General features: G+C 36.5%; 1 protein-coding gene across 1 annotated transcript in view; it reads right to left on the bottom strand.

The window, feature by feature from the left end:
• PTPRD (protein tyrosine phosphatase receptor type D) overlaps positions 1-20,330 on the bottom strand; it is a 297,658-nt gene that overhangs the window by 121,091 nt on the left and 156,237 nt on the right. The window contains exons 7-12 of the mRNA XM_065661688.1: positions 19,927-20,330; positions 10,878-11,011; positions 9,494-9,638; positions 5,749-6,054; positions 4,575-4,768; positions 397-514 (exon numbers count right to left, since the gene is read on the bottom strand). The exon at positions 19,927-20,330 is cut by the window's right edge and continues 178 nt beyond it. Coding sequence (XP_065517760.1) covers positions 397-514; positions 4,575-4,768; positions 5,749-6,054; positions 9,494-9,638; positions 10,878-11,011; positions 19,927-20,330 — 1,301 coding nt within the window. The remainder of the gene's footprint in view (positions 1-396; positions 515-4,574; positions 4,769-5,748; positions 6,055-9,493; positions 9,639-10,877; positions 11,012-19,926) is intronic.

Below are 20,330 nucleotides of genomic sequence, written 5' to 3'. Positions count from 1 at the left end.
TCATCCAGATGGGTTCTTTCAATGTTCTTACTGGCAGGCAGCAGCATTGTTCCTCTCACAAAGATCAAGAAAGCCCTTCACTAATTTTTCATGTACCCTTCTCAGTTCTGAATTTCCGTTTTTTCTTCTCCAAGAAGACACCAATCATTATGCAAGAGCTACTAGAAACTATAAAGTTAAGTATTACATTTTGGCTAAATCTTGATGAGAAAGGGAAAAAGGGGAACGCTGGTTCTGTTTTAATCTAAAGAAATGAAGGGGCAAATACTAAAATAGAAAACCCTATGTCCTACAAACACTTTTTACTAAACAGTAGACTTCCAAATAGTAGAAGAAAAACACTATCAGGAAAAGCCAGAGGATTTATTCAGAGATTAATGGATATGTGAGTATTACCTGCACCGGTAGTAGATACGAGTTTGGGCTTGCTGCGTGCTCCATCACCTTTTGTTGTATAGGCTGTCACAGTGAAGGAGTATGTAGTTTCAGGCTGAAGCCCAGAAATTATCATTTCCTAAGATGGAATAAAACAAGAACACTTTATTAAAAGCAGACTGTTTTCCAGGAAAGTGTGGAATCCTTCAGACAACCCCTGCTTATTACATATAGTGCACACGCTTTTGTGCTACTGGCAGTGATAGCAAGCATTTGAGAGCACCAACAGACTATTATTCCATGAGAAATATTTCATAATGCAAAATGTTTCATTCAAGCAATAAAAGACAGAAGACTCCTAAATAGCATGCCTCAGGTAGTTTAAAGCACAAGGCCAATGGCTTCTTGGTGTGAACAGTGAATAAAGCCTGCTGAAATACCGTGCCTGAGGAATATTACTGATACTGTGAAATGCATGCATATGTAAGAATGAGAAATTCCATTTAACTTAGTAATTTACAGAACACCACTGATATGTCTACAAAATGCCTAGTAAGAATAGTGTTGCATTTGCATCCACACTTTGTAAGTAATGATAGTTTAGCTGAACAAGGAAGCCTTGTTACTTTCATAACACTTTCTTTGCAACCTGTGCAACTACTTGGATTGTGCATCTATGTATCTCTTAGGACTTGGGAAACAACTTGTTCTTCAGGTCTAAAAATATACCTAAAACACCATGTGAAAACAGGCCAGAGAATAAATATGATGGCCCTCAGAAAAAGACAGCAGCCACAAAACATGTAGGTCTTCAGCTAGAACAGCAGCAAGAACAAACTGCAAGCATTAAAGCAACAGGAATCTTTTTACAGATGTGCATACACACAAGCGTACACACACAGAAGATGGTGAAGGGCCAGCCACCAGAAATAAACTAAACTTATGTCATGCTGTATAGGCAGCCAGAGGAATTTAAGACTTGACATGCACAATATAAATAAATTTTATATACAAATATAAAAGGGCAATATGTGGAGGCAACTGAATGGCCCAACATTCCCAGCTCATCAGCTTCTAGTCTGTAACCACTGAACTATCCCTTTGCATCTTTACATGAGTGAATAAACTCACAGTAAATTTCACTTCTGCCAGAGAGATGCTATATTTATGTGCCTAGAATAAATAGCATTTGTGCAATCACACACCGCTCAGAAGCAACAACCATAAAAGTTAATATAAAAATTATGGGTCAGACTATCCACAGTAAATGGATTTTTCAGTATAGTGGGTATGAGCTTAGTACAGTTGTGATTACAATTTGGCATTGTATTCACAGTCAGTTATTAGCAATATTGAAATAACAAGGTAATGATCAGAACAAGTGGGCAAAATAGATCAAATAAGATAAAAACACATAAAAAAAAAAAAACCTTACAGAAAAATACCCTACATGGACTTTAGCTCAGAACTGAATGTACCCCTAAGGGCCTTAAATCCATCCTTTCAAAGAGTGATGAAGAACTAACCTCATCTAAACCAACCACTACTCATGGTATAAAAGATACGATTGTGTGTAGTGTTGTTTAAAAGTGTGATTTGGATACAGCAAACACTGCTACTGAGGCTTAACACTACAGGGCATTTGGCTTTCCTGATAGCATATGAAATACCTTTATCAGGCCACCAAAAAAAGCACAACTGATTTCAAATTTCAATTACATAAAAACTTAGCCTTAAAATGAATACAGAAAAATCTGACTACAGCTACGCAACTCTGAATCACTTTTATTTTTCTAACACCTTCTTGTGAAGAGTAAATTGTGAAGCAAAGTTAGTGACAGTCATCAAAAACAGGAAAACGCAAGCCAGTTCTGTACATTTTGGTATCATGCTAAACCCCAGAACAAGCAAGCAATGACAGTAACCCCCACAACACTACCCCCCACCCCAAAAAAAAAAAAAAAAGAAAAAAAAAAAGGTGCCATAAAAGAACCTTTTTTTGTTAGGAGCATGCATTTATGCTGAAAAAGAAAAACAAAAAACCAAACATCCAGCACAAAAAAAAAAAAAAAAACAACAAACCAAAAAAACTCCACAAAAACCTCAGAAAAATAAAAGGAGGCTACAAGCAAACAAGCAAAGAAAAAAACAAACCATCACACACTGTTTGGCCACCCAGTCAAAAATTACTCACATGTTCAGTAGTATCATCATATTCCCACTGATTCAGAGTAAATAAAGTTGGAAGGAAAAACAAAAGAAATGAAGATATTTGTAGCCTGTTTTCTTCTTAATAGCAAAATAAATACAAAAAAATAATTGAAAAAATCATATACCATTTGAATTAATTGTGTAGAATCACACAGAATTTGGTTAATTGAAATCAGGCCAGCCATTTTTAATTCCATTTCTGCTCTCCATAAAAAACCAGCCATTTATCTTTGAAAGGTGAAAAAAGTAATGAATCCTTTTGTATCATGTAGTTATAATTTATAAAAAAATGTATTAATAATAGCTATGAAGGCAGAATTAAAGGCTACCTGTTTATATAATCATGCTACTATGCTATATGGTTGAGTTTCCCAAATTAATTTGTCAATGCCTTATTTAAATTAACAGCAGGGTTTTGTTAGTCTTAAAACCTTACCACACTGATCTTCTTCCATCAAGATTTCATACATGTACTAGTTCTGACCACATGTATCACAGAGTTATGATAGGTCAGAAAGGAGTGGGGAAAGGAGAAAGGAGGTGACTATAGAGAGTGAACTAATGGCAAGCAGACAAGACAAAAGCCAAAAAAAAAAAAAAAAAAAAAAAGAAACACAGCTTTTGCCTTTATGATATTAGGCTCTTAACATCTCATCTAGTCTATAGTTTCTGACCCTCCAAACTACTTCTGACCTTTTAAACTGCTAGCACGCACACAGAATTTGAAGGCGAAAATCTGTGCAAGGAAGGAGAGAACCAAATTGCAGCAGCATCTCCTTTTCCATTTCCTCTTCTTTTCTCTTCCTATTTCCCCACCTGTTTTTATCTTTCTCTCCAATGAATTTAAGCTATAAAAATACCATGTTTTGCAAAAAAAAAAAGGTAAGCACATATAGATAGACAGACTGGCTGGTAAAACTGCAAAAAAGATCTCCAGGAACAGAGTCAATTGTTTGAGAATGGGGTCATCAACAAAATGCAGGTGTAGAAGACATGTTCTCAACAACAGTATCTGCAGAACTGAGATTTAGAACTAAGACTGGAATTAAAAATAAAAGAAGCCAAACCCCATTTATTTATCATATAAAATGCTTAAGAGGCAAGTTTAACTCTTTATGCTAGGTTCATAACTTCTTATCATTACCAATAATTCCAGCCACAAATTGAGAGCTAGAAGTAGGCGGTGTATACTTGATAATAGTTTCAATATAGGATGAATGTACTCCTCCAGTACCAGGAGCCTTGGGAATGTTCAATTTTACAGAGAACTAGTGTATCTCAAGCAGTAAAACCACATTCTTAGAACCTTTTTAAACTTGGTATGATCAGGTTTTTGTTTTCATTATGTCTCATAGTTCACAAAACAGATGGGAAACATTGCAGAGTAAGTAACTCCATACCTATATAAATTAAGATCCTAATTTTATTGCACAGTTACTGATAAGGATAATGACAAGTATAAATACCCTGGTGATTTCTAAGTTGCACAAGTTGCACAAATAAATTAATTTCTTTTGAAATACGTGGTGAGGTGGATACATACTAATGACAGAAACACTGTAATAATGAGTTAACACAGGCTTCTAATGTTTCTAGGATCTCCACTGAAACACAGAAATATCTGGTGGGTGGAACAGGCAGTGCTCAGTTTGCTCTATTGACTGTGACCAGGCTCAGATCTCCCTGATGCTTTAAAACTTCAGAGCATAGGTCATAGGGTGAAGCCTTCAGGTTTCAAGAAGCCAGTGGAATTACACAGTTTAGCATTTAGTTGCACACCTATACACAAAAGGGTTCCTAGGTTGGGCCCAACAACCTTTAAAGGTATTCTGAAAAAAAAAAAAAAGTTGTTAAAATACAGATGAAAAATTCTAGAGATGTTAACTAGATGGCTGAAATATGGAAAGAAAAAGAAATGCAGTCATGGATAACTCTGGTACACAAAATATTTTCACTGTGACCCACATAATATAAAATACACCAATTACCTGTGCATCAGCCAACATGATGTCCTTCAGCATGGGCTGACCCTTTGACTCTCCATTTTCCATCCTCACATAGTGGACCTGGTATCCTCGGATCTGACCATGCTGCTTATTGGGTACAGGTGAGCGCCACGACACTTTAACAGCAGTAGAGTTGACAGCCTCCACCTCGACTTTGCGAGGAGGACCACTAGGAACTGGAACAACATCATTGGACAGAAGAGAATTACAGGCACCTGTCCCACCCATCTGTTTGTTTTGCCTTTTTTTTTTTTTTTAAGGGCAGACTCACTCATGTTTTCTCTGAAGAATACAAATTGTTCAACAAATGAAAATGCTCAACCAATCTGCTCTACCTTTCAGTGAAAAGATCAAAAAATATGACTGATGCAAAAAATGGAAGAAAAAGGAGTATCAGAGAAAAGAGAAAAACATGTAAAAATGTACAAAAGCCAAGGAAGATGCTTTGAGAGTCAAAGCATTGTAGTACAAAGAGATATTTTAATCACTGAAATACTACTACTATTGTTACTACTACTAAAACCACAAAATATTTCAAAAAAAGATTCCCTTATTTTTGTTTAAATTCTTTGTCTCTCTTTTTTTTTTTTTCAGTAGTATAAAAAGAAGGCTGATTATAGGGCTGTCTTCTGTCACTTTCAAGCATGGAAGAAAAGAAAGCGTGTGGAGCATCAGTTTTCCAAGATCAAAAATAAAACTAGGAAAAAAAAAAATCAACCCAAAAAAACCAAATCAAAAAGCACAACATGGAACAAGAAAGCAGTTAAAAAAAAGAGAAAAACAAACCAACATAACCTAAAAAAAAGTTCCTAGACATAACTGTTTAAAAATAACAATGATTGAAAAGGCAGAAAGATTTTCCCTTGAGTGCTATTTTTCATTAAAGGAGGAGCAAGAAGGATATGTATGGGCTCAAAGAGGCAGCAGATTCATGTCACTTACAAAAAGGTACTTTCTGTTAAAAAAAGAAGAAAAATACCAAATATAAAAAAGGTGTAGAAAGGGCAAGTCTTTGATTAAAAAAACTGAAAAGGTGATAACATCTGTGATTTTGGAAAAAAAAAGAGGAGCAGAAAAAAATACTGTTAGGCTATACAGAAGACAGCAGATCGACAGAGTCACAGAGGTGCAAACTGATGTAGTGGAGGCAACATACCATCTTCATCTGTCCGAATCAATACTGCTAAGCTCTCTGGGCCAGGTCCAACATCAGTGTGGGCGGTCACAGAGATCCGGTACTCAGTCCATTTTTCCAGCTGTTCCAAAAGGTATCGGGTACTGTCCGAGGAAATTCCCAAAATTTCATGGGGCTTGACATCTTCTCCATCAATCCCAATGTACTTGATGGAGTATTCAGTGATAATGCCATTCTGTTTTTCCACCGGTGGAGGTTTCCAACTTACCAAAATGCTAGTGGAGCTGGGGCTTGTGCAACTAATGTCTTGAGGAGGAGCTGATGGCTCTAATTTCAGTAGTGGGTTAAAGAAGGATTTGAGTGAAAGGATAGGAGTGATTGAAAAAAATGAACAAAAGAAAAAATAAAAATAAATAAAAGGCAACCAAATGAAAATAACAAATAAAGCTAAAGAAAAAAAAAAGCAGAAACTTAAACCAGCAAACATCAGATAATCATATGCACCTTGGCTTATTAACATGAGGAAACTGAAAATGAATAGACCAACTAAATGGTGAAAAAGTATGCAGGGGAAATAATGAAGATGAAACCTCAAAATAATGTTACCTACCTGTAATTAAAATTCTTCTTGAAATAAAACAAAAACGTGACACTTCTATGACTACTGATCTATCTTCATAATAATCACAATTAGTGCAAGCTGAAATATTTTAAATGACACATGACGTATTACAAATTTGGATATATCCAAGTGGGTTTACTTTGAGAAAAATTCTCTTTTTAAAAAACTCCTAAAAACTTGCAATAATTGCTAGAAATTGCTCTATAAATTGCCATTTTTTGCCATTATATAGTATAATTTTGCCACTCTCATAAACGATTATTTTTTCAGGATTTTTGTTATAACTGAGTCTGCCTGGCACAAGTCAAACACATATTATGTTTAAATGAAAAGCATTTAGTGAAATATTTATTGTAGCCAACATACTAAGAGCATGCAGTCAATAGATGATGAAGAAAGTCTTAGTCAAAGTTTTACCTACCAGGAACAAGTGACAGGATTGTTGACTCTGACTGTAACTTGTACTTACCCTAGATCAGCTGACAGTTTTATATTTTTAACTCCTCTTGGAGACACCTTTGCTAGCAAAGAATTAAATCCTACCAGTAATGTAGGTAACTTCTACAGGGAAAAAAAAAATCTATCCCCAAACAACGTGTCAAGAAAGCAGGTATTCATTTTACAAACAGAGTTCATAAGCTCAGCACATCAGAACAGTGAGAGATTCTAACTTGGTTTGATCTCTGGTCACCAGCACCAATCTTCCAGAGCAAAAGTGCTCACATTTACTGATTTGTACTCAGAGGAGTATGCAGCATATTTACCTTTTCTGTGCTCCAGAGCATTTAAATGTGTATGTCATTTCACTGCTTCCAGTGAGGCAATTCAAGTACTGAAAGTCAGGTATGCATTTATGTGCTTAAATGCACTCTGATTTAGCAAAATTCATGCTTTCTACCTGAGATCTTTCAGAGCTCAAAAAAAGAAGCCATAGTTCAAATTCACAGGCAGAAGTAATAGACATGGACTCCCTTCCTATTTCTGCCTTCTCTCTTGTAAGAAAACACAAATTTTGGGTGCAAGATCACTTTTTTTTTTTGTTGTTGTTTTGTTTTGTCTACTTTTTTTTCCCCCATTTCTCAAGGGAAAAAAAGGGACAAATGGATTTCTGGTACTTATACTAGGCACATAAAAAAAAAAAACAACAAATCAAAACAAACCAAAACAAAACCAAAACCAACCAACCAAACAAAAAACCCAACAAAGAAGATCTAGGACTCTGCTGTAACCTACTGCATTTATCTTTTGGTTCCATACAGCTCTTCTACTCAGTATGATACTCTGCTCTTCTGAAGGGAAAACAGGAGGGAATGTACCAGCATTTCAACCAACTAGAGGAGGTGGATGAGGGGGATACATTATCATACTTGTTGTGTTTGGGGTTTTTTTTTTAGACTAGTTCAGTAATCAAGTACTCAAAACATGTCAGTCCCCTTCTACAATCGACTTGTGCAGGAAACAAGATACAAGTAAAACTTTCCTTAAGGATCTTATATGTAAAGAAATAGCATCTGTAGCATCTTTCTCTGAAACCAAGATGAATGCCAATAGCATATTCTGGTGAATATTGCTAATAAAATCATAGAAGTTCATTAATTTTTAATCCATTATACTCTGAAAATGTAAAATACTACATTTATGTAACTAAAGATAATCTGTAGGTTACTTGTGTAACCAGTTTTATTAATGCATATATGTTTTTCTCAAAACACACAAATTGTGCAAAAAAAGATTTTGCAATCTTTTAACTAAATAACCAGGGTCTGGCCACCAAAATGAATTGGATTTTCCTACTATTTGAAGACAGAAGGCTGAAAAAAGCATAACATATTCTTACATTCAAGAAAGGAAAAATGACAATGCGTTCATGTATGGAACATGCAGACTTGTCACTTGTATATTTATTTTGTATATAGTCTAAGCAATCTTCACCCAATATAAGAGCATGAGCATTATAAGTAGCTGAAATGCCTCCCAGAATAAATACCTTTTTCTTCACCAAATTATTGATTCTGGATTACTTAAATTAAAAGGTGCCTCACCACTATGTCTAAATCTAGCTCTGTGTTATATAATTGCCCTTTATGCTTACTCCGATGCCTTAGAAATGCTTTGGGAGCATATTTAGCTTTGGTTGCAGCACACTGTTTCTCCAGTCACACTAATTACTATTAATACATAACAGTAACAAGGAATGTATAATCATATCTGTCATGTCTGGAGATTAAAAAGCATCATGTAAATTGAGAATCTGAATTTTCTGTTTGACATAATATTACTTTAAGAAAAGGCCATTTAATTTGAAAGAATTGCACTAAGTTTTAAAATCACACACTATAATGCAAACTGTCAGAAAAGCATTAAGTTATCTGGCAAGAGTTGCACTTATGGGCATAATCCCTGAAATATCTGATTGTTTTAATTAGGTCTTAATTTAAGTATTTTAAAATGTATATACAATCCCTAACAATTTTTTGCATCTCATTTGTAGACAAAGTTTCTGACTTTCATGACATTGTTTCCATAGGCATACAGTGAGAAAACAATTTTTCTACTGGTGTAAAAAAATGACTGAGCATCATAAAAAAACCCAGATTAAAAAAATCTGCCTAAAAATGAGAACACTTAGCTACTGCAGAAAAATAGTTACGCGGAAATTTTTGATACAGTCTAAAATATTCAACCTGACCCACTCTACAAATTTTTTTGTACTTCAGGAACAACCCCGTATTACAGGAAATCTGTAGATCGGGTAGATGGAATTTTAAGGGCAGAGGATCGTCATTAATGTATATCTATGGCATGATATAACATTTTATCCTATTATAAATAAAATATGTTGTCAGCATAACATTATATAGCACAGCATGCCTCCTTAGACACTGGTTTATAGAGATTTTTTCTCAAACTATGTAAAAGTAATTCATATATTAATTAGATCACAACACACCTACAAAAATACACATTTTAAGCACTCTTTCACTATATTAAGCACCAAGAATGCTGCATTTTTATAATTTTGCCTCTTTTTTTTTTCTTTTCTTTTTTTTTTTTTTTTTCTGTTGCTGCATCTCTGGACTGGTGAGACTGATCTCTCTGAGAATACAAGACAAGGGAACAAACGCAGCAAGGAAAGACACCTACTTGACTGCATGGTTCTCGCTGAGATTTCTGCTGTCGAAGCACCCAGACCTTGTGGAGAACGTGCAGCTAGACGGAATAAGTACAAGCTGTTTGGCCTTAAGCCTTGCAAGCGATAAGATGTAGTAGGTTCAGTGGAAACCCGTTGCTAAAGATAGGTAATAAGAAGAAGTCTTGATTAATATTCAGAGATTTTGGATTCCATATTTTGCCTATAGAAGATGTGCTTTTATTCTCTGATGCTAACCCAGCTGAGAAAAATCTAAATTCAAGAATGTAACTCAGAACAGAATCAAACTAAACTGTACATTATATTATTTTTGACAAACACACATTAAGGAAGAATATATGGTAAAGCCAATGGCTTAATGGGTGAAACTCAGACCCAGAGATACTGTTTGTTTGAGGAAGTAATAGCTGTGTACAAAGTATAAAAGGATTTTCAGACACTAAGAGATGGCTTACAAAGGCTTACTTTTAGCAACTTATTGTGAGAGTGAACTATAGGATTTTATAATACAAATAATTTTATAATATGAGTAAAATGGGTATAACCTCATAGTTGAATTTGTGTTCAAATAATCAAGAAGCAAGTTCTTCCAAAGTGTAGCTTATTAAGGAGGGGCCTGCATCCCATTTGGAGGTGAAATATGGATCTGGCCCTCTTGCACAGAAGAAAGCTTATGCATTGACATAATGTGTGTGAAGCCACCATAAACATAAGCTCAGTAGAAGCATCAGCAATGAGCTGATGATGCAGGAGAAATCAATGAGGCTGACACTCTCCTGCTGTCTTCTGAGACTGCCGGCTTCTTTCTTTTTTCTGGGACACCTGGCAATATCACACGGTTTTCCTGTCAGGAGAACAGTTTATTCTAAAGTGTATGATACTAACACCACTCAAACTGAAAATTCTTTTAAGAAATAATGGTACAGAAAATGGCCATTGTAGGTTTTTATCTTTATTTCTTCTCAACTACTACTGAAAGATTAGAGAAGCCTGCAAACTATTAGACAGTGGCAAAGAGAAACAAAAATTCTCCAAAGCTGAAATAGACTTCAAAATCCAAAGTGCAAAATATCTTCATGAGTTTGCTTCCAAGCCACTGTAGAAGAACAGGGTTACAGAGGCATGATTAATGTCTGCAATCAGATGAAACCTGTGCAGATAACTTGTCAACAGTAAGTTCCACTGGCTGGTAACCATCGACAGCATGTTCTGCTGTTTACACACTCTCAATCTACCATTAGGCTGACTGCTAGGTTTAACAAACTGTTAAACATCAAGGCATTTGTACTAAAGAAAGTTACAAATCCATCAGTTTTAACCATTGCATTATTCCATGTCTGACTCATTAAAGAGTATTTAAAAGATGTGTAGCCTTACCTCTTCCCCATGCTCTCCATCTTTGTAAACCAGTTCATAGCTGGAAATGGTATCAGAGCGTGGAGGTGTCCAGGAAAGCAGTATGCTTGTTTCAGACTCAGGTTCTGCTTTGAAGTTCAATGGCTGACCAGGCACTAAAAAAAAGTTGAGCAGTGTTGCCAATTGTTTATTTGGCTACTTCAACACTTACGTTTCAAATCTTTTAAACTACTGTCTGAATATTTCACACAATACTATTTTCATTGAACTTACTGAACTTAAACCAATTGATTAAGTATACTATGAAATAAATTAATCTGAGCTCAGAAAAGAATAATGATATATTTAATTCACACACTACAAATTATCAAAGATTTCAAATAAATGCTTTGCAGTATAAATAATATGCGCAGAACTAAAATACAGTTGAACAGAAGCCTGGTGATGAATACCAGAAATCTAATAGTTTATGTGTGAAATGTTGAACATACATGTGTATATACATGTCTGTGCTTATGGGAAAATGCTAGAATCATGTAAGATTGTCTGGAATAGTCAAGAAGAAAGTGTTAAAACCATTACATGCATCTGAAATTGGTTTGCTGAGCTCATAAATAACAATGATACTAAATACAACCTGGTCTTTAAGACATCTAAATATTGAATACTTTTGTAATGTGAAGAAGTTATAACCTGATGAAAAAATTTTCAGTAATGTGAGAAGTGACTTATTTCTACCCTTTTAATGACTAGTACTTTTACCAATACAGCTGGATTTCTAGTAACTACACTTTCTAATTGCAAGAAATAAAAATACAACTTTGATTTCAGTACTCAAGAACATTGTCTGTTGTTATGTCTTGTGTAATGGCCACAGAAATGATCCAGACTAATGTTACCCTCATTTGCTTCTGCAAATCTATGGCAAATAATAAGGTTGTCTGGGAGATGAGAGCAAAATATAATTCTTTGAAATGTATCTCATAATTTTAGCACCCAAGTTCTAAAGCATTACTTTCAGTTAACAGTGCTGTCGATAAGGCAAGAAACAGTTTTCTATGGCACTTCTAGTTTTTCAAGAATAAAATATGGCATGCTTTTGGTTTTTAAGAAAAAAATATGTGATGCACTTCTTAGCACCTACTGAGATCAGGCACAACAAGTAGGATGTGACAATAGAGACTGTTACACAATCATTTTTGGAGTACAATTTTATTATAGCATTACAAGTATGTTTCTGTTGTACAGTAGAAGACTTAGAAACACCATGGAGAAAATGGTAAAAATAATTAGTGATTGCAATTTTTATCTTCCCCAGATTTCTACAGAATGTCACTCTGAGGATAATACTGCCCTTGTGTACGCTGGCAGAGGCTTGATACCAGCCTTTGGACAGATACCTGTCAACAAACAGCATATTCAGGCTCCTGTGTGGAGGTTACAAATTCCTACTTTTTTTTATTTTTATTTTTTCCCTAAAACAGGACAAAATAGAAAAGGAAAGGTGTAGAAGAATGATGTCTTTTCCTGAGGGAATGAATGAGAGTGAACAGGTGACCAGTTCTCTTTATGGGAACAAAAAAGGATAGGAGTAATTAGCTATTTTTTCTGAAAGATGCCTGGTATAAAAAAAGAGACCATTTCCTGAGTACTGCAAAATGCAAAAGGGAAAAAAATCATAAAGCACAGGGAGAAATTACAGGAAATATCAGAAAAGTATTTTTGTCAGAAATGCTTCTTATTTCATCCTCTGAAAACTGAATGGATTTGAAATTAAGAGGGATAGAGTGGGATGACAGGATAATTCCTGACTTTGAAACAGATTCTGAAGTACTAGTAGATTAAACTTTAACTTCGCAAATCTATAGCATAGTTGTAGAAATGCATTTACTAGGTGAACATTAGAGTTTTTTGTGTTAGCTGACTCAAACCACTCCTGAGTAACAATCAGACAACAGCTCCAGATTTTCCTCCTGTTGAACATGGCTCAAAGTAGATGTGGAGCCCCACTTCAAGCTTGACAAAACTTAGTAATAAAATCTGCAGTCTAGGCAGCTTTTTGGAAGTTTTCATTTTGCTGCAGGTTGTTCCAAATCTACCTAATGAAACTCAGGTGGATACCTGGCTGTAGGCATGTTATTTGCTTCACCTGACAAAAAAAAAAAAAACCAACAAAAACCCACCTTGTAAAACTGACCATGATTTGCCGCAGCACGCGTCAAAGAATATGGAAAAGTGTATTTTCGTAAAGTAACTGAGCAACACAGTTGGAATTATAAAATCATCTTAGCCTGGTCACAGAAGGTCAAACAGCAACTCATGTTATCTGTGCCACGCTGTCTTGTGTCTGACATCTCTATCATTGACCTGGAGGAGGTGATGGAGGGCACATGTCCCGTGTTTGCAGATGACATCAAGCTGGAGGGGGACCAGCTGACACACTCTAAGACAAGGACGCTGCTAAGAGGGAGCTGGAGAGCAGGGAGGTACATGCAGGCCAATGGTTTCCCATGAAGTTCACCAAGCCCTGTCCTCGGTAGGCAAAGCCTTGCAGGGATTCAAAATGTGAATGATGGGAATAGGGAGCTATGGTGGGGATAGCCCTGAGCCCTGGCAGGCAGCAAGATGCACTGGGGCTAGCTGAGTGCCCAGGTAGCAACAAGGGCCAGTGGTGCCTGGGGTGGTGTGAGCACAAGATGGGCCTGAGAGATGGGGGTGCAGGGACTGTCTGCTCTATGCACTTCAGACCACATGGGTACTGCATCTGTTTTTGGGCCTCAGCAAGATGGCTCTGGGTTTGGGCACTTGCCCTGCAAGGATAGGCTGCAGGATTGGGGTGGTTCAACTGAGAGAAAGGATGACTTTTGGGGGCACCCACCAGCATACCCAGCATTGAGTGATGGGACCAGAGAGATGCAGCCAGGCTCTACACAGCAGTGTGTGGCAGGAGAGCAAGAAGCAGCTGCTGAAGCTGAAATACAAGAGGCTCAGGCTGGATATAAGAAGCCTTTTACCCACAAGGACAACCTAGTGGTCGAACTGGGGCCCACGGAGCTTGGACCTACCTTGGGCAGGTTTATGCCTCAGGTGGCTGAAGCCCTGAGCAGCGCAGTCTGACCTTATGGCTGAGCCTGCTCTGGGCAGGGGCTGGGTCTGGAAACCTCCCCAGATCACCCTACCAGCCTGCATTGCTCTGTGATGCTACGATCTGTGCTTAATGTATCAGGCAGTAATAGTAATACTAATAATTTAATAGTAATAAAAAATGGTTAAGTGATCCACATGAAGGTTGGTACCATCTGTTATGATAAATATGGCAGCAGATAGAGAACAAAGAATTCCTTAAAAAAAGAAACCCTAACCTTTATGGTCTTAGGCCTGCAATTCTATCATTTTGTAAGACAAGTTGATGGTTAACTGAATTTTCCCAAACACTGTTTGCCAAAAAAACATCTTGCTGCAGAAGCTAGTCTCCCCCGACATTTTCCAACCACAGTTATGAAACTCTAAAGCTGAAAACACTGACAAAAGAAAGAGGTGACAGGGAAATCTGCATTGCTCCAAACAGATGGAGAAGATGAAGAAGAAAGAAAATATAAACAAGATAACAGAAACTAAACAAACTGTATTGCTGATAAACTCTGTTAAGGAAACCAAGGCTTAAGCCAAAGAAAAAATACCAGATAAGAAAGTGGAATAATAACTTTTAAACTCTTTAGGATTTATGCCTAGAACACACAACATCTGTTCAAAAAATTCTTCAGTGGCACATGGGAACTATGCCAAACTGGAGGAGCTGACAGAGGGCACTGGTCTACTTCAGAGACAGAAAAAGCCTAGGGTGACTGGAAAATCCATTAAGTGGTCTTTATACTCTTGCTGAAGTGTTTTTAATTTCACAGATCAAATCTAACTTTCCATATTAGTGCTGTCCACAGTCAGCTCACTGAATAGATGCTTATTTCATGAGCAGCCTCTTAATATTGTCTTTTCTGTCTTTTCTGTTTTGAGGTTAGTGTGCTCTACAAACATACATTAAGACCCGTAACTTCCTTGTGTACAAAGTATACCTCCTCTTTCTTCACTGTAAACACAATGTAGCTTAGGTAGTACAGTATAGTGACAGAACAAAGAAGAAAATCCAGAATTACTCTTTTTAAAACTTCATACCAAGTTCTACACTTTTGCTTGCCTAGTCCTCCATGTTTATTGCTGGATAACCAGAAACACAAATTTATGGACCTTGTCCTGCATATGTGGCTCCATGTCTACCCCTAGTCCAAGTACCAGAACAGAACCATAAAATGAGATCTCACATTTAGAAAGTCATTTTAGTTCCCTGCACAGGTCGTCATTAGTTCCCTGCACAGCTCCTCAGCTGGCTGAAGAAACCAGAAAAACGCTCCAGGGGGTGTTCTGGGTTTGCAAATAATGGTGGAAAGAGAAGAGGGTCTCCAGACTAGAAAGGGCTTCATAATATGGTAAAATCCATACCTAGAAAAAACTTATTCAGTTCAGTTAGAAATCTGTTTTGCAAAGGATAATAGATTGATCAAGAGAATTACAATCGGTTTGAAACCTACAGTGACCAAGATTCATGCTTCCGCTTGCTCTGGAAGAAGCATGAAGCTCTACAATTGAAGAGTTAATGCGCTCTGGAGGTTTTGTTTTTTAAAACAATACCTGCATTTTTGAAATGCCAAATTATCATGGAATATAATTACAAAATAAAATGGGTAATGTATTAAATGTATGTGCATCGTGCTCTCCGTCTGCTAAACCAGAAATAACCTCTTCAACTGAGTCTGAAAATAGCTGAGGCTTGTAGTTCTGCAATATCAAACACAGAACCACAGTACTGGAAATATATTAACTACCTTTTAAATGCCCAAAAAGCCTAGCACATTTTGTGAAAAATAACCAGAAATCCAGAAATCACTTTCTTAACACAATATGTGTAACTGTAACTCTGAGGTAGCCCACAGAATAAAATAACATGTTTGTCAGTCTTAAAGACATAGTCCACATAGTCTTGTCTGAATGACTAGAGAACACAGTGAAGAGACAAATTGCTCTTCACAGTAATTCTGTCTATACTCTTATTTCTACAGAGTGGCAGTAGAGTTGTCTCGAAATTATTTCAAGATGCATTTTTCCATACCTAAGTTTAGTGACAAAAGTAGTATGTGTATATTCTCAGTGCTCACCCACGTATTTGCAAAAATCAGAACTGGGAGATTAAAAACCAGAAAGATCCCTGTCTGAAGGTGAGACCCTCAATATTGGTCTCATCATGTTAGCATTTAAATAAACATAGAGACTGGGATACTTAACAGAATTTGACTGTGCTTTGAGAGCACAGGGGTTATTCAAAAGCTGAAATATTTTTTCCTACATCCCCAGAAATGCTCCTTAAGGGGAATTTTGTCACTTAATCCTGCCCCGACATCGGCTTCAAATTACTCTTCTTCCACCTGCTTCTTTGTATCACGTTTGAGTTTCCAGCTGCATGCTCTCAGCCCTTCATTTCTGCAAGCCTTGCTTCACTAGGACACTAGTACTGTGGAGTTTCAGAAACATGAGGTTTCCCCAGTCACATGTCCATGAAAAACTTCGAAATAGCAAAGTAGCTAGTTTGCTACAATACAGAACTGTATGGCTGCTACAGACTCCCTTCCTCTGAATTTCCAATCTTCTTTTACAGTAAGAACTCCAGAACCAGTAACTAATTTCCCTTAAGCTAAGGTTCTGCTTATGTGCCCTGCAAATCATATACTTGACCCTTTCATCACTGTCCTTTTCCATGTTTTTAAAAGATCAGCTTTTAACAACTGCAATAATCCGCAGTCTTCAAACCACTGCCGATCCTTGGTTTAAAATTAACAGTATGTTTTATATTGCAAGTTTTTGTTTAAAGAAGCATATGCTTACATGTAGACATTCACTTCCCAGTATATATTTCCTCTCTTTCTCAATAATCAACTACCTAATAGATGCTGCGTACTTCTCAATCTCACCTTTTTCTACTTAAGCTCAGAATAAAAACAGATCTCTGAATTTCTTCAGAAGCATCCTCTCTTTGCACATTATAACCCAACCCAACCCAAACTTAGACATTCAGTTTAAAGCTCAAGAGTTCTCCTGGTACACACAGGTTAAAAGTACTGTCCAGAAAACAGGTGTACTTCTGACCAGTTTAAGCAAAGGAAGGCAATATGCAAAGATACATAAGTGTGTCCTGAGCAGCTAAATGGAGGCAAAGCAACAGAGCCCTTTCTTTTTTTTCTCTAGTGCAGTAAAGAAAAAGCATGAAAGTATAACACTAAAGCTTATACTGATATTTCTCTAAAATCTGGTGATAGTAAGTCAATTCACCTATAATATCCTGAACCTGACTCCATCCTCAGCAGAATCAAATCCTTTGATCAAAAATGCAGAATAAAGCCTATTGGTATTGATCTTCCCTTACTCAAAAGTCTCATTTCTACAGATATTTTCTGGCAATGCAATTTCTTTATGTCTTGTTGCAGTAAAGAAAACACTGGTGAAAACAACTAAGCAATAGGGCATGGCTTTTCCTTTAAAATGCTTAAGCAGAATACTGGGAAAAAAACACCCACAAACAACAAAACTTTTTTTTTTTTTTTTTTTTTTCCTGCTTGGTTCCCTGAAAAATGGTTCCTTTTCTTCCCCTCAAACTATATGTTTCTAGTATTTGAATTAGAAACATAATTTTCACTAGCAGCACTGTTTCAGCAGACTTGCAAGTCTCATACAGTCATTTCAAAAGGTTAATTCTGCTGTACTAAGACAGCAAAGATTCTTGTAAACAGGCTTTTATAAAACAAATTATTAATTTTCTGTAATCTCTCCCTAAAGATCAGAACACACATAAGGGATGAAAGCTTTGAAGGTAAACCAAGCTAATAGCGCCTATAAATCACAGATGTCAATCAGATTTTGATGCAGATATACTCTAATGTCGCCAAAGTAATCGCAAGAGTTAAGATACGTGTTTACAATGATAAGCTTGTTTCAAAAAAAAAAAAAAAAAAAAATTCATCAAAATGCAATCACCACCCCATTCCTACATTTAGTCTTTCACATATGTTTCCATTAAATGCATTTCTCCTGATTTTAAATGCCACTCTATAATTCAGCATATTTATCTGAATGAGTTTCAAGCTTGAGAGAGACTTAAACCAAAACAATCACATTCAGATTTAGATTACAACAAATCTAGATGGAAGAACAAGGAGGACATTTTAGTCTGCAGTGTTCACTGAACAGAAAAACTGCTGGATAGAAAGATGGGACAGCCTTAATTTTTAAACATACACTGAACTGGAGAACTGCACTAGACTCAGCTATTTTTCTCTTCTCTGACTTAAAATGTTTGTATTTCAAGCACAAAAATGACTCGTTATGCCACATTTCTGGTTTTGTTTTTTAACATACTCACAAATAAACAATGTCAACTCTGTTACAAAGTTGAAAAAGTATTGAGAATCCCTCCTGCACTGTTAATGTCATGATTTCTTCAGATTGCAACAGTAATTGGAAACAAATAGGCATGTTTAGTGGCAAGTTTTATGAGGCTTTTAATAAACAGAGATTTTCTGTAGTGACCTCAGCAAGTCATGTAACTTAGACTGGTCCAACTGAGCCTCAGCGCACATTATTACAATTGCCTCATCCCTCTCTGGGGAAGCCACTGACAAACTCTTGTTAATCTAAAAGGTTTACTGTTCTAAGTGAAAACACAGATGAGGATCTTACTACACCTTCTTCTTCAAAAGCTTTTTGCCCATGAATTCAAGAAGAAGTTGGGTATCAGTAAAACACCTAGTCCCTGAAAAAGATTACAACTGCCAAAATTAAATTATGGTGCATATGTACATTTGCGAGTGCACAGAGACATTTTCAATTATCACTCGAAGGCCTAAAAAAGTTAATTTAGTAACTTCTCAGCTGAGATACTGCAAAAAGTAACATGTAGACCTTTGCGTAACACATTTAGAGGGGTTCCAGGCCAATACCTCAACATCTGTTCTTTTCATTAAATACATATTGGTAAAATGCAGAAGTAAAAAGTGAATGAAACATGACTGTCTTCAGTTACATTTTAGAGAAACTTTTATTAAGAATTTCAGGGCTGCTAGATTCTCCAACAAGAAATTTTCCAGTTCTAAAAAAAAATCAAGTTGTATTATATAATATCTTTAGGTAATCACTGACCTACAATAATAATTAATATGGCTGCCTCTAAACTGGTAGACGAATGAAGCCTTTATTTCTACAGTAAACCACTTTCTGCAGCATAGCTCCACCAGAGCTACTCTCGATTTCATAACAATTTTCCGTAATGTTTTTATCTACGCTTGTTTGTCCTTCGCAAATAAAACTAATTCATGGACATAAAACACCTGTACAGAAACAAAACAAATTATCTGGAAACATAAACCAAGAAAATTGTGACCTTGTGGTATGCTCTTTGTAGAAGTAGGCTGGATTTGACTTATAAATCCAAAGTGTACACAACTGCTAGCTTGAATCCATACAAAGGTTTGCTGTTTTTTTTTATGCTGTCATGTTTTTATGTTCAACTATTTGAATACACATGCAGCACGCATACTTGATAGATTTCCAAAAGCAAGGTTCAGTAGTGAACACAAGGGAACCACACACCACTTGAACAAAATCTACCAACACAGGTAACTCCTCAAAGAAAACTGTGAAGAAGTACTTGACAAACACTTTTGGTGCACAAAGCACTGCCAAATACAAGCCGTAACATTCGGCCACCTCTACAATGAAGGTCTCCCTGAGACTTCAGTTAAACTTCAGTAAAACTTCTAGGAACCGATGGAAAAATAAATGAAAGTGTGACAGGATAATTTTCCTTCTTCAAAGATCACCTGCACTGTGGAGTAGAGAAAAGGTTATCTGCAAAAGCTGCTTGAATAAATTGGCTATCCTTGAGAGGAAGATTTTTTTTTTCAGTATTTTAAATTTAAATTCTCTCTCTGAAAAATTTCTGCATCTATTACTCTGTTCATTGCTAACTTACCTCCTGTCTGAGTGATGACTTGAATGTCACTAGAAAGTGGTCCGTCCCCAACAGAAGTAAAAGCAAGGACCTTCACAGAGTATGTTTTCTGGGGTACCAGATTTCCAATAGTAGTAATATGACTGTCAGCCACATTGTGCTTCATCCAACTGTTGACATGTTGAGTGGGGTCCATGGTGTAATAAACTCTGTAACCTTGTATTTGTCCATTAGGTTCCTCAGGTTCTTCCCACTGTACCAAAATAGTGGTGGAGCTCAACATACGGGCTTGAACGTTGCGTGGTGCACTTGAAGGTGCTTGTTCTGAAGTCCTTGTTGACACAGGCTCACTAGGTGGCCCTCGCCCAATGTTATTTACAGCAACTACCCGAAATTCATACTCTGAATATGGGCTTAGGCCAGCC

Source organism: Lathamus discolor, chromosome Z (genome assembly GCF_037157495.1).
Source record: "Lathamus discolor isolate bLatDis1 chromosome Z, bLatDis1.hap1, whole genome shotgun sequence".
NCBI lineage: Eukaryota > Metazoa > Chordata > Aves > Psittaciformes > Psittacidae > Lathamus > Lathamus discolor.
The sequence above is the reverse complement of the archived record's forward strand: the minus strand, read 5'-3'. Positions and strand labels throughout refer to the sequence as shown.